Source organism: Passer montanus, unplaced genomic scaffold (assembly GCF_014805655.1).
Source record: "Passer montanus isolate IOZ18808 unplaced genomic scaffold, ASM1480565v1 scaffold40, whole genome shotgun sequence".
NCBI lineage: Eukaryota > Metazoa > Chordata > Aves > Passeriformes > Passeridae > Passer > Passer montanus.
Window position 1 is genome coordinate 5,662,176 of NW_024368819.1, and position 13,249 is coordinate 5,675,424.

General features: G+C 42.0%; 1 protein-coding gene across 4 annotated transcripts in view; it reads left to right on the forward strand.

The window, feature by feature from the left end:
* AGPAT4 (1-acylglycerol-3-phosphate O-acyltransferase 4) overlaps positions 1-13,249 on the forward strand; it is a 72,744-nt gene that overhangs the window by 53,879 nt on the left and 5,616 nt on the right. For all 4 annotated transcript variants that reach the window (XM_039719021.1, XM_039719019.1, XM_039719023.1 and 1 more), the window contains 3 exons: positions 1,633-1,735; positions 3,204-3,279; positions 8,570-8,768. In XM_039719021.1, the coding sequence (XP_039574955.1) occupies positions 1,633-1,735; positions 3,204-3,279; positions 8,570-8,768 (378 nt within the window). The remainder of the gene's footprint in view (positions 1-1,632; positions 1,736-3,203; positions 3,280-8,569; positions 8,769-13,249) is intronic.

Below are 13,249 nucleotides of genomic sequence, written 5' to 3' on the forward strand. Positions count from 1 at the left end.
GTGTGTCATACTTTGCTTTATTGCATCCCTATTGTTGCTAGAATAATCTCATGCTATTAAAGAATAAACTAAGAAGCTTACACTGTATAAACCCAACTGAGCTCTTGTTTTCCTTCAATTACATTGGATTAGTAAATTAGAGTAGATTAGTAAAATCCTTCTACAGTAAGAAGCTTAAAAATGGAGTCAGATAATTGATTTTTAAAAAAGTAATTTCATACTTTTATTTTACAGGGAGAGTAATGTGTTTGAAGTAGATTTTGTCTTGTTTTTAGTTTTGAGTTTGGGCTACGGATCCAACTGTAGTAGGAAAAGAATGGAGTTGTTAGTGAGGGGCAGAGTCATTTTGCACTGACAGGGGCTTGGCCTTTGTTTTCAGGATTTTCTTTCAGCACTGAAGCCAGGCTTCACTGTGAATTCAGTTTTGCAGTAACAAATGATGTGGTGAGTTTCTGGGAGCTGAATGCTGAGACCAAACCATAGTTCTCTCATAGCTACAGAGGTTTCAAAACCAAGAGCAAATCTGTCCTGTGTAATAAGTCCTTCTTAGGTGGGTCAGGAGGTTTCACAATAAAGGTTCACCACAAGCATTTTTATTAATTATTGCAAAACTCTAGAGCAGAAAGCCTAAAATACAACAGGCTACACATGAAAATGCTTCTTAGTCACATTTGTGACAAAAAATAGGAAAGTTTTTTTGCTGTCTTTGCGCTTAGAGTTCATACCATGATGCACAACTGATTCAGTGTTGGGAAAATGAATCATTCTCTGGTAATTTTGTGGCATTAGGAAAATAGTGTATCTAAGGATGTATTCAAATAAACTTTTTTGCAGCACTTCATGTGGTTCTAAACAGTGAATGCTTTTTCTGTAGCAACTGCTTGTTACTGCTCTTTTAGTTTATCTGCCATCAGCCTTTGCAAATGGTTTTACTGTTCCTATCCAGTCCTGAGCTGCACAGTTTTCTCAGTGCTGGAAGTTTGGCTGCAGTTTTGTTCAGCAGAACTTCCATGTTCTGTTCCTCATATCTGTATGTCTTCATAGCACAGCCAGCTCACACAAGGTGTGGAGTGTCCTTCTCTCTCTGTCTCTGCCCTAGAGGAAGGGCCTGAGTTACCGAACAATGGGCATGACCCTGGGGCCATTCGTGGCTGCATTAAGACCTCCTGCTGCAGGAGATCTCTCACACACACTTTACCTGTTCTTAGTCAAAGGGTGTATATTGTTCATTGTTTATAAAATGTGTATCTGCCTAGTTGTTGCCTCACATTTAGGGGCAGTTGTTGATTCCCAGTGAGCTGAAATAGGTAACAGTTCTGCAACCATTTGACTCCTAGGAAGTCCTAGGTGTATTCCGTCAGAAGCTGTCATACTGCACCTGATGAGGAAGGAGGCAAGGGTGGATGGAGAGCAAACCTTTCCATTCTGCTGGTGCAGTTCCTGAAAGAGTCACTGGTTATTTGGCTTCTGAAAACCTGCATGTTGAAAAATTCCATTGTCATTTTTACCTTGGTGACAGCTCAAACTGTGGTGCTATTGCTGATGACTTACTTAAATATTCTCTTTGTCTGAGAATTACTTATTTCTATTGTATTACTACAGTAAACACATAACCTGTTTTTCTTCTTGCAGTTTCTGCAGTCTATGATTCTACCCTTAATTTTAGAAATAATGAAAATCCAACATTGCTGGGAGTTCTAAATGGAAAGAAATATCATGCAGATTTATATGTAAGGCAAGTAATCCGTATTTTAATTCCTTTTAAGCAGGAGTATGTACTTGAAATCACACTTGGTCAAATAAGGGAATATTTTCAAGTGGATAAGAGAAAAGCAAGATCTCTACCAACCTGGCTTCACAGAACTTCAGATAAAAATTCATATGGGTTGGGTAGTGTTTCTGGTAAAGTTCTGTGATTATAACTATGTGAGGAGCCCATAAATGTCTACAGAACTTTTTGTTTATTATTTTTTACTCATTTGTGTGTCTGTTAGCTCAGCAGCAGCACTGGGGCCTCTTTTCACTCATTTGTGCAGAATACCAAACCCAATCTAAATGTTCAGGTGGAGTTGCTTTATACCTGTCTCTGGCACAGGAGTTCCAGAGATAGTTCCAGTTCCTCTTGTGGGGGTCAGGCTCAGGGCTTTCCCACCTGGTGGTGTTGCTGTTGTTCTGTTTGACAGCTGTCCCCTCCCTACCCCTAGCAGGGGGTTGTTTAATGAAAAAAACATTACCTGGATTTCTTTTCATTAAGGTTTCCATGAATTACGAATACCCTAATGGCTTCCCATGATGTTAATGGGAAAGAGCCAATTCCCAGGTGAGGTTCTACCAGCAGCACTTGTGCTACAGGCACTCAGGGCATGTGATGATGTAGGGTTGGAGCATAAGAGCCTAAAAGTGATGCTGCAAGTGATCAGGAGTTCATCATAATCCCTTAAGAGCTATTGTGGACCAGCAAGCTGGTCCAGTTACTTTGTCCTGGATAGAAATATGAAGTGGAATAGGGTGACCTCTGCTTTCTACTTCTCCTTTTCTGCCTGTTTGAAAAAGTATTTTTTTCAGAGCTGTTTTTGTCCAAGAGTAAAAGGATTCTCTTGATTCCTCTTCCCACGTGGTAGTACTTTGTCCTGGATAGAAATATGAAGTGGAATAGGGTGACCTCTGCTTTCTACTTCTCCTTTTCTGCCTGTTTGAAAAAGTATTTTTTTCAGAGCTGTTTTTGTCCAAGAGTAAAAGGAAAGTTTCTCTTGATTCCTCTTCCCACGTGGTACTCAGGCTGGTGTCCTCATGTTTGGTGTACATGGCCTGACTGGATGGCATTCACAGAGCCCTGCCTGTGGATGTCAGCTCCAGCAGAATAGAGGGGTTCCTCTTGCTGTGTCTCCCTTTGCACAATTCCTGCCTGCTGCAAGTCAGTCTGGCATAGGCATGGAAATTGCTTTTCACAGCTCATCCTGAAAAGCTGTTACAGGCAGGGTAAACCTGGTGGCTAAATTTGTTTTGGCAATTAGTTGGGGACTATCACGGATTTCTTCAAAATCTGTATTTGCTTGTTGAAGGGCTGTAGATCTTGCACAAGATAAAAAAGGTAGAAAATGTGGTGTGTCTTCTGTCAGATAATCTGTCTGTATAATGCAAGTCCTGTTCATGAAAGTCAAAGTATTTAACACTCTTCAATTTCTCTTGTTTACCATTGGCAGGCGGATTCCACTAGAGGAAGTCCCAGAAGATGAGCAGGAATGTTCTACCTGGCTCCACAAACTATATCAAGAAAAGGTTGGATTTTTTTGTCAAGACAGCACTTACTTATGAGTCAGTAGTGCTGGGTTATTTATAGTGCTAGTAAACCTATACACAGTGTGCATGTGTAGTGTCCTAATTTGGAGGTTTGGGGTGAGTTGGTTTGTTTGGCTTTCAGGGTAAGTGCTCTGTTTCTCTACATACAAACTAGATCCTGTGCTGCCAGTCATGATTGCTTTTGTTTGGTACATAGAGCAACAGGAAGAAAGTTTAAACAAGCCTTTCTAGAGCAGTTTTAAGCCTCTTCTTTAGAAAGTCGCATAAAGATACAAAAATTGAAATTGTCTTACTGCCTTCTGATTGGCAGAAAGAGCCCCTTCTTCTAGAAGACACCTTCCAAATCAAGAAGCAATTTGTGGGCTAAATAAGTATATTCTTTAGTGTATTAAAATTTTTGTCCCTTGTCCCTGCCTTTTTTACCAAGACAGACATCCAGCATTAAAAGAACAGGCTGATAAATTGTTTTCACACTGTGGATTTAGAAGGCATGCATATAAGATTCCTAATTTCATAGGATTGGGAGAGAATAATAACGATTGTGTTTGTAGATGCCCAGTGGTTTGGGGTTTTTTCCTTTTTTTTCTTTGCAAATGCTTTCATATGAATCCTTCATCTTTCAGAATCTGTTTCTTCTGGGCTGTTTTTATGAATGTTGGAGATAGTTGCTGGGAGATGTGCTTTTTGAATGCAGGCAGCACTCCCATTTCAGTCAGTGGGAGTCATAGGTATGCACGGCATGAGGGCCTGGCAGCTCACTTTGCTTCAATACCTGGATCAAAGTTATGTATTCAGACTGGAATGCAGTAGTGCTTTGGATTTAGAAATTATAGAATATAGCTGTGCTCTAGTTTCTCTCACTGGGACAGCAAAATTCTGCTGTGCCATTTGTCGTGCTCTTCCCAGGATACCACATGAGCATTTCTGTATCAACAGTGCCCTGGCACTTCTCAGTTTCAAATCATGACTGTTTCTGCTGTAATTCATATCTCTTCTAAGCAGCTTGCATACAGGAATGTGGAAAGTAAATGTGTCTTGAGACCTCACTTGTAGGTCTACTCCCTTTGCCTCTGATCCCCCTTCTCAGAGTTTGTGCCCCTAACACCTGATTGAGGCACAGCCCCCAGCACCTTTGCAGAAAAGCAGGCTGTACCCACGGCCCATGTACATGTGAATGGACCTTTTGCTCAGCATTGCAGAAGTCCACTTGCTGCTAATATGAGTTTGTAGCCCTGTTTCATGTCCCTGAGAACTGTTCAGACATTTGCAAGACAAGAACGTAAGTGTGAATGTGGTGATTGTTTTCCTCAACCCTTTATTGCGTAGTTGAAGTAATTCACTCCAAGATTTTTCTGGTTTTCCCTCTTCGACAAACACTCAGTTGCTTATAGTGCAGAGTGTACCTCTATCCTTCATAATATTATATTGTACAATATATCACAGTATTCTTCATATCTGTTCTTCATGACATCTTCATTTGCTGGTTGGTTAAGTCTCTGGTTTCCTATTTAAGTATAGGAGTGAATTATGCTGTGTTAAATTTTCCATTCTACTAAAATCTTTTTTGTTAATGTGAATGTTTTTGATTAATTAAGGCTGGGGGGAGCTGTTTGTTTGTATTTTGGTTGGGATTTTCAGTGATTATTTTATTTCTTCTCTGAAGGCAGCAGGTTTCTCTTTCTCCAGCTCTTTTACTTTAGTGAAACTCACTTCATTGCAGTCATTCCTGGTTTACTGAAGCCCTTGTCTTTGTAAAATCAGACTGGCAGAATATAGAGCAGGGACAACTTCTTCCAGAGTTCTGAGATGATGAAAGCCCACCTGCAGGGTAAAAATACAATTTTTTTTCACCATTCTGCCCTGCATTTTAAAAAGATAATCAGCTCTTAGTTCAGATAACAAACAGCGGTGCCACCCAGGTGCTGTTTCCAAAAATAAATTCTGTTTCAGGTCATCTTCAGAGTCAGAAAATATTTATGATATAATGTAAAAAATTTATTCAAAGGGCAGTCATTCATTGCAAGATACACACTCATCCCCTGCTTTGTCTGTTTTGGTTGCAGCACCTCACTTACTGTTTCAAAGTAAGACAAGATGTGCATGCTACTGGAAAGCAGAGACCCTATTTTAACACACATTATGGTTCCCTGTGCTGTTGCTTTTTCTCAATAAGGTTAATAATTTTGCAGTAGTTTCTCAAGACCTGCATGCAGTGTGCTGAATTATGCTGTAGTAGCATGATTTAGTGGCTGGAGAGTGCCACAGATACTGAGGTCAAAGCCTGTGCACTCAAGATGATCAGGTTTGCAGAGCTGTAGGAATTAGTAATGAAATCAGCAGTTACTGGACGTGGAGGGACATGGATTTTTTATTATTATTTATTTATTTCCCCATATTGGCATTAGTAAAGGATCGAGAGTCTTTGAGAAAAGCTCATTCCGTTGTTCTTTACCTCCTTGTCTGTTCTCACATACATGTACCTCAGTCTGAGATTCTTCTCTGTGGGAGCCTGTTGTGTTTATGTTCTTGCTACTTGTCACTTCATTTTTTGGCTTAGTCACTGGTACAAATGCATTTTAACAAAGTCCTGCCAGATAAACAGTGGCATTGTGCTGCTGCTCTAAACCAAACACTGTTCTCCTTCCTTTTCCAGGCTTACAGTAAGTACCATCTCCATGTGCTTCTTCCTCACCAGGGGTAGATTTTGTCCTTCCACATATGGGCAGCACTGTATCAGTTAGTTCCAAATTATGACAGAAGTTCAATTTGGGTTGCATCTTTTCTTCTCTTTTTACTTGTTTTATTTTTTTTTAACTGTCATTGCTAGAAAGGCTCCCTTTGACTTTAACAAGGACTGGGTTGAGGATCTTTTTGCCAGGTCTGAAGAGGTGATATTTAATAGTCACAACTCTGCTGGTCCTTTCATGTTTGTTTTCATTTTTACCTCCTTATAGCCTCAGTGCCTGAAGCAGAAGTTTTGCTTGAGAATCTTAATTTTCATTAAAAAGAGAGCAAGCTTCTAATTCTTCTTGCTTGGAAAACATGGCCTGAAAATATATACAGAAATATCCTAGGGAATCAGCAAAGCCTAGCTGAAGTGTACAGAACCCCAGTGTTTGGGAACAAAGAAGATATTTTTGGATCCTCATTCTTTGTGGGCTTCCTCACAAAGGGGCAGCAGCATACCTGTGCTGTCAGACGTCCTGGTGGGAACAGGGAGGAGGAGTCCAGTTAGCCTCTCACAAGGAGATGGATGTTCCCTGGTTTTCCCTCACTGCATTACCCTCCCCCTCACTGTCTGAAGTAACTAAAATGTGGTGGGGGCAATAGAGGGAGCATGTTTCCATGCTGGAATGTGATACCTGCGTGGATGGAATCTATTACAAACTGAAAAGAAGCTCTGTAGGCAGAGGAATTAAAGGAACCTAATGTGAATAAGGTGATTTTGGGCAATGGTGAGTGTGTAATCTATTTAAAGTCTGTCTTGTTGCTGGGTATCATAGGCACCCTCGCAAAAGCTTTCAAGACAGATGAACCCATAGATGTCTTTGCAAGTGAATAAACGTTTTTAAGTGTAAGGAATCATACCTGAAGAGCTGCTCCCCACAACAGTGGGAAACGTGGTGGTGCTGTTTGCCTTGACATTGTTTTGCCTTTTGTATTTTCCATCTGTCTCAAGCCTCTCAATGAGGTGTGGTCAGTGGTTTTGCTGCCCCTCATGCCTGCAGAGCCAACAAAGACAACCCTGCTGTGCGGGTTTCAACGAGCCTGTCCTCTCTGTAGTAGCAGGCCCTCTAATGGCCCTGCCGGCAATAGTCGGGAATTGTTCACATTCCTGGGTAATGCCAGTAGTTGGAAACCTAGCCGTATGTAGTAAATTCAGTTTTCTGATGAGGAGTAGCTCTGTGTTCTAAAGCAGTCCTCACTGCCCTGTGAAGAAAACTTCATACGCTGTGAGCTCTGGTGAAGATGGCTCAGTAGTTGGCCACAGTGATCCCACTGCAATCCAGCTGTCATGAGTAAAACTCTTACAATTTTTGTCATCTCAGTAGAGTGCAGTGCTTTAATTACTGCATAATCCCTTAAAAGCTGAATGTTCATTTTGAAATAGATAAAGTGGTAACAGCATGTAATTGCTGAAGTTGCTATCAAATAAGTAAAGAATTGTTTGTGTCAGCTGGAGTGTAAGTGTAAAATCATAGCATAGTAGAAAAAATAGTCTTTTGGTTGATTGTCTTGGCTTTCCTAGAAGTTCTAGAAACAAAAATCCTTTCTTTAAAGAAATATCATACTTCATTCTAATTAATTATTTTTTTTATGTCAGTCTAATGCTGACTTCAAGAATCAACCAGTTTTTGGTGATAACACAGATTAATAATAACAGGTTAATAATCTTTGCTTTTAACAAGGAGGGAGGGGTTTTTTCCCCCCACCCACTTCTGATATCTTGGGTTGGTGAGATGAGTAAAAGCAATGCTATTCACCTGTGTGGGCTATAGAGGAAGGTACTGAATTCCAAGTCGCCTGTGCTTTAAAAAACAGATGCTACAAAACAGAAAAAAACAACCCCCACCCATTGTCCTCCTTGTATTATACTTAAAGGTCAAGTCATTTGTTCAAAGCCAGTGAGAGATTTTGTGCTGTTTACACACTAAACTACCTCTAGGGAGATTCAGCACCCAAACTTGCTACCACAAGCATCATGGAAACAAGGTGAAGAAGACTACATCCATGGTACAGAGGCACAAGGGGGTGGTGTTTTCCAGAGTGTGGGACAAAATGATGCCTGGTCACCTTTTCTGACAGGTTTGTGGGTGCTGTTTGAGAGCAGCAGTTGAGAAAACAAGAGGGAACAGAGGACACTGCTGGGTAGGGAGCCAAAACACTTCCCTGGCTTACCTGCAGTGCTTGGGCAGGGGCTGTGGCTGCTGCAGAAGGCTCAGCAGTAATGTCTGCCTTGCTGCAGGAGTGAATATCCCATCATACTTCCTGCTTTCCTGGGCTGCTATACTCTCCAGATAAGGCACTTATCAGGTTGCTTTGTGTAGGAGAAAGAAAGTGTTTACATCAGTGTATGCTCCCTCTTTCTTTTTTTTTCTTTTTTTGACTCTGTGTTCATTGACTTCAAAGTACAAGCTTTCCAGCCATCAGCTGGTCTTTGATCTTCCCCTGTGGTTGCAAGCCTCCAGAAGGAGGAACATCAAAGGCAGAAATGGCTAGTTTTGTTGGCAGATGGGGATTTAATTGTTGCCCTCCTTTGTTCTGCTAGGATGCCTTCCAGGAAGAATATTACCGCACAGGAACCTACCCAGCAGTCCCCACAATACCACCCCGCCGACCATGGACACTTTTGAACTGGCTTTTCTGGGCCTTATTGCTGCTATATCCTTTGTTCCAGCTGCTCATCAACATGATCAACAGTGGATCATCACTGACACTGGCTAGTTTTGCATTTGTCATTATAATAGGTAAGTTTTCTGATACAAAAAGATTACTTAGAGTGTAACTGTCCAATAGGATTTACTGAGATTTGCTAAATACAAAGACAATTTGTGAATTCAACAACCCATCTGATATGACCACTCTAGCCTGGACTAGGTTAGAAAGACTTTTTTTTTGTTTATTTTTTTATAGTTGTACTATTTTTTATAAGAGCTGCATACAAAATTTTCTGTTTCTGTAGAATTCAAACAGTGACTTCTCAGTGGGTTGCCTACAACAGGCTTTCTTTCCGTGTGTTGTGTGTTGCTGTGTTCTACTTAAAACGTTTAGAAGAGAGGCACAAGGATAATTTATTCTTTTGAGGATGCTTTTGTCTAATCATAGTCTGATGTGTCATGCACTGGTAATCCATGAATTCATTATTTAAGCACAGCCTGTTGTGGCCATCTACTCGGATTTATGTAGCACAGGGCATGGACTGTCACAGGTGATTCCTACAGGAACTGTAGGAATCTGCCTTGGTTCTGAACTGCCTTGATTCATATTTCAACTAGTACGATATTTAAAACAAGGAAGGAAAACAAAACAAGGAGCTGGCCCGAAGAAAGGCAGGGAGATCTTATTTGGTGTTCTTCATGGAAGCAGGAACCAGGTCAGTTTAGCAAATTGCATCATATCTGGTTGTCTGTGATTGAGTGCTGGTTTGAAGAGTAAGTTCCCTTCCAGAAAAAGCCATACATTTCTAAAGCAAATACTGTCTGTTACTGCACTGACCATCACAGGAATTCATTACTTCATCACCTTCACATCTGTGTATATTACAAACAACCTTGGAAAAAGAAACAGAACTTCACAGTCTTCCTAGCTCTGAGAGAAGTTGGGTACAGAGCTGACTTAAAAAGCCATGTCCACAATAGCAATACAGAGGAGATAAGAAAATGTGGAGCATCTTCTTGTCTCAGAAGTGAATCTTTGCTCTCTACCCAGGAAATTGTTCCTAGCACATAATAATTCATTGCATTCTCCGAAGTGTGACTCTTGAGCTAGATTGATCAAGATTAGCTAACATCCTTTTAGCCATCTGTGAAGAGTTTCATGTGGTAGGCACATAATATTTTTTTTCAGAAACTGCCCATCAAAACAAATGCTGCATTAAGCTCCTGTTCATGCTTCTTAAAGAGGTAATTGGAGAAGGAACAATTTGTGTGTGTGTGTGTGCAGGCAGGAAATTTCCTTCATGATGCTTTGAGCCAGAGGAAGGAAAACAAGCAAATGCAAGATTCAGCATAACAGTTGATACATTAGGTGGGCAGGGTAGAGGAAAAAAGAAGGGGATCCTGAGCTCTTGTCTTCATCTAGAGAAATTGTTGGTGCTTGTTACCCTGGAAATGCTTTGTGTAAAACATGTAAGAGTTCCTCAGGGCAGCAACTACAACTTAAAAGCCTCTTTTTCCACTCACCTTGTTTGTTGGAAGTCACAAGCAGTATCCCCTTCCCCTTCTCTGACTGGTGAAGAGGATGGGAGTGCAGAGTGAGCACTGTGGTTGAGGTGTGCCAGGAATGGGAGCTGATGGGTGCAAATCCCTGTCACTTGCAGAGAAAGGTGAATCAGCCTCTCCTGTGCTCCTTTGCAAAGTGGGTAAACAGCAGTGGGTGGGATGAGGTGTGACACCATTGTAAATGCTACTGCCTGATAATTTGCTCAAGAGGACATTTGTTCTGCCTTTGGAAGAAAAGCATTTCTGGCACAGTCTGTTTGGAGCTGGGTTGTGGAACCATGGCCTAATGGTGCACTGAAGCATAGCTACTGCAAAATGGTTTGAATTTTTCATCTTTCCTTCAGCGTTTTTCTCTTAATTCAGTTTCTCCACTCAGCAGACTGGTTGGTTGGGTGCCATTTCAAAGTGCTTCATGCCTTGTGTACCCTCCACAGGGAGCCTCACACCATTATTCAGGGTTTCTGGAGTTTAACCTCCCAGCCGACTGCTTTACTGCTTGAAATTGTAGCATTTGTCATGGTTTTGGATTTTGCCCTTTGTAATTCAGCTGAGTTGCACCACACCCCTCACCCTGCACCCTAAGCCTAATACAATCTTGCTATTAGTGACCTAGGTCACATCTTTATCAAGAAGTGAAAGAAGGAACCTGTAAAGGAAAAAAGCTATGATGCTACCAAGAACAGACAGCAAGAATGACTTTCTTTTCATTTCTTTCCCCTTTTCATGTTCCCCATTTATCTTTCTTCTGCTTCTAGCCACTGGGAAAGGAGGTTGTTCTGAGTCATCTCTTGACTGCAGTGATAATCCAAAGCATTTATTCTCTGGTTATCTGTAATACTGGATCTGTCAGAAGGCCACAGCAGCCTGCTGCCAGAATGCACAGCAGCAGTGGATACTGGATCTGTCAGAAGGCCACAGCAGCATTGTGTGTGAGCTCCCAGGCTGCCAAAGCCCAGCAGAGAACACCTTGAGGGTGTGTGATGTGCATTGCTCCCCATCCACACCTGTCCCACCTGTGGCCTGGTGCAGCTTGCACCTCTCTGCTGGCTCTGCAGCACTCTGTGCCCAGTTCCCATTCCACTCCTGGTGTGACCAATCCCAAAGTGCCTGCACTTGCCTGGGGTTTGCCCTGCAGTGGAGGAGCCGTGGTAGAGGCTGCTGCCTGATCAGACTCAGCCACCTTTAGCTGATGGCAGGGAATGAGAAAGATGATGTCACTTATGAGCAGATGATGTCACTTCTGAGCAGATAGCAGCCACTGTGAAGCTGTGGAGGGAAGAGAATCCATGGGAGTGGAAGGAAGCTCAGCCATTAGTCAAACCAAGCAAAACACCAAGGGCTGATTTATCCTGGTCACTTAAAACTGGATGTGTCATTGTGTGCCAAAAGAGCAACAGGTACCTTAGTATGTTACAGTGTTTCTGTTTTGCCATATTCCTTTAAAACCAATATTATTGCTAGTTGGGAATAATTGATCTCTTTCTGTGGAAGCAGGAAAAAACCTCATCCCAAGCTGTCACATTGACTTTTGTAGCCAACAGCTGAGTTTCTGTAGCAAGGCCATTCTCCCCTAACTGTGTCCTGTATCCTAAGGGGGATCTCTGTCATGAACGTTCTGGATGTGGTGCAGCCATCTATTGACAGAGGAGCAGCCAGCATTTTATTCTGCAGTTTAATTTCCCCAGCTTTAGGCAAGGGCTGCAAAGTGACTCCTGCTGGGAGGGAGCAGAGCATGGACACAAACACAGCTTGGAGTTGTGGCTCGTGGTGGCAGCTGGAACTGTCTGCCCAGCACAGCCAGAGCGTAGCAAAGCAGGGAGGACTGGGTTTGCTGTCCTTACAGTGGGAGTGGTGATTGCTACCTGGTGGCTTAACAATGTAAAAGGAAGGTTTTTCTGCAGACTGAAGGGATTTATCAGATGACAAAATCCGCTCTTCCCATTGCTCCTAGCAGATCTTTTCTCACCGTTTGTAACTGAAGCACACGGGTAGCACACAGGCACTTTGGCAGCTCACATGATACTCCAGAATCAGGAACTTTACTGCAGTCCCTAATAGCCCATTGTAATAGGTTCCTGGTTTTAAGGGTGGGTTTCAGTACCTGATACAGGTGCAGAGGTGCAAATAAGCACAAAACAAATCTTTTGTGATAGAGCACATTAACTAAGAGGTCTTTTCACCTGGTACCCTCTGCATTGTTTCTAGATCATTATTTTGGATAGTTTCTGGATAAAACTTTGGATATTTTCTGCTTATTGTGCTCTCCAGTTAAACACTGACTGGCTGTTCAGGTGGAAAGAGCTCTAAGATGAATGCTCCACTTGAGCTGGAGTGGAAGGACGGTAATCCCTCAGACCCTAACTCTGAGACCTAAGAATGAGTAACTCTTGAATGTACAGCTCTGCTATAAATGACATTTCTTTATGCTGTGAATGCTGTCCCCTTGTGCTTTGCTGTGCAGCAGTTTGGCTGTTTATACTACCAAAAGTCATCCCACTGTGCTCATACCTTAATGCTGCTGTGGGACTGGGAGCCCTTTGTGAAGCTACTTGAATCAGTACAAGGCATTTGCTGCTCCAGAGGATAAATGCTCAAGTAGTTTGAGGGACAAAAGTGTTTTGAAAACCAGCTTTAGTTTCACAGGACACATGGCTGGAGATTTAGGTACTTAGCTCCCAACAACTATTTAAAACTTGGTGTTGATATTTTGGTGCTGAAGCAGTAGGCACATCTGTCAAATGTCAGTATCTGTATTTGACAGCAGCTTCTTTTTTTTTCTCCTCCTCCTGCTTCCCCAGTCTCATTTGGCTTCAAAGAACCAAATGTTGGGTTGCCTTTCATGTTTTGATAACTTGTGTTGAGGGGCACACCCACCCTTCATGCTCTAGAAGTAATTATTGTAAAGCTGTCAAGAGCAGTTAAAAGGATGCAAAAGATGAGAGGGTTTTTTAAGGGAGCAGCAGCTATTCCATGTTTAATGCTAAAAGCACAGTGGCATCTGGGCTGAT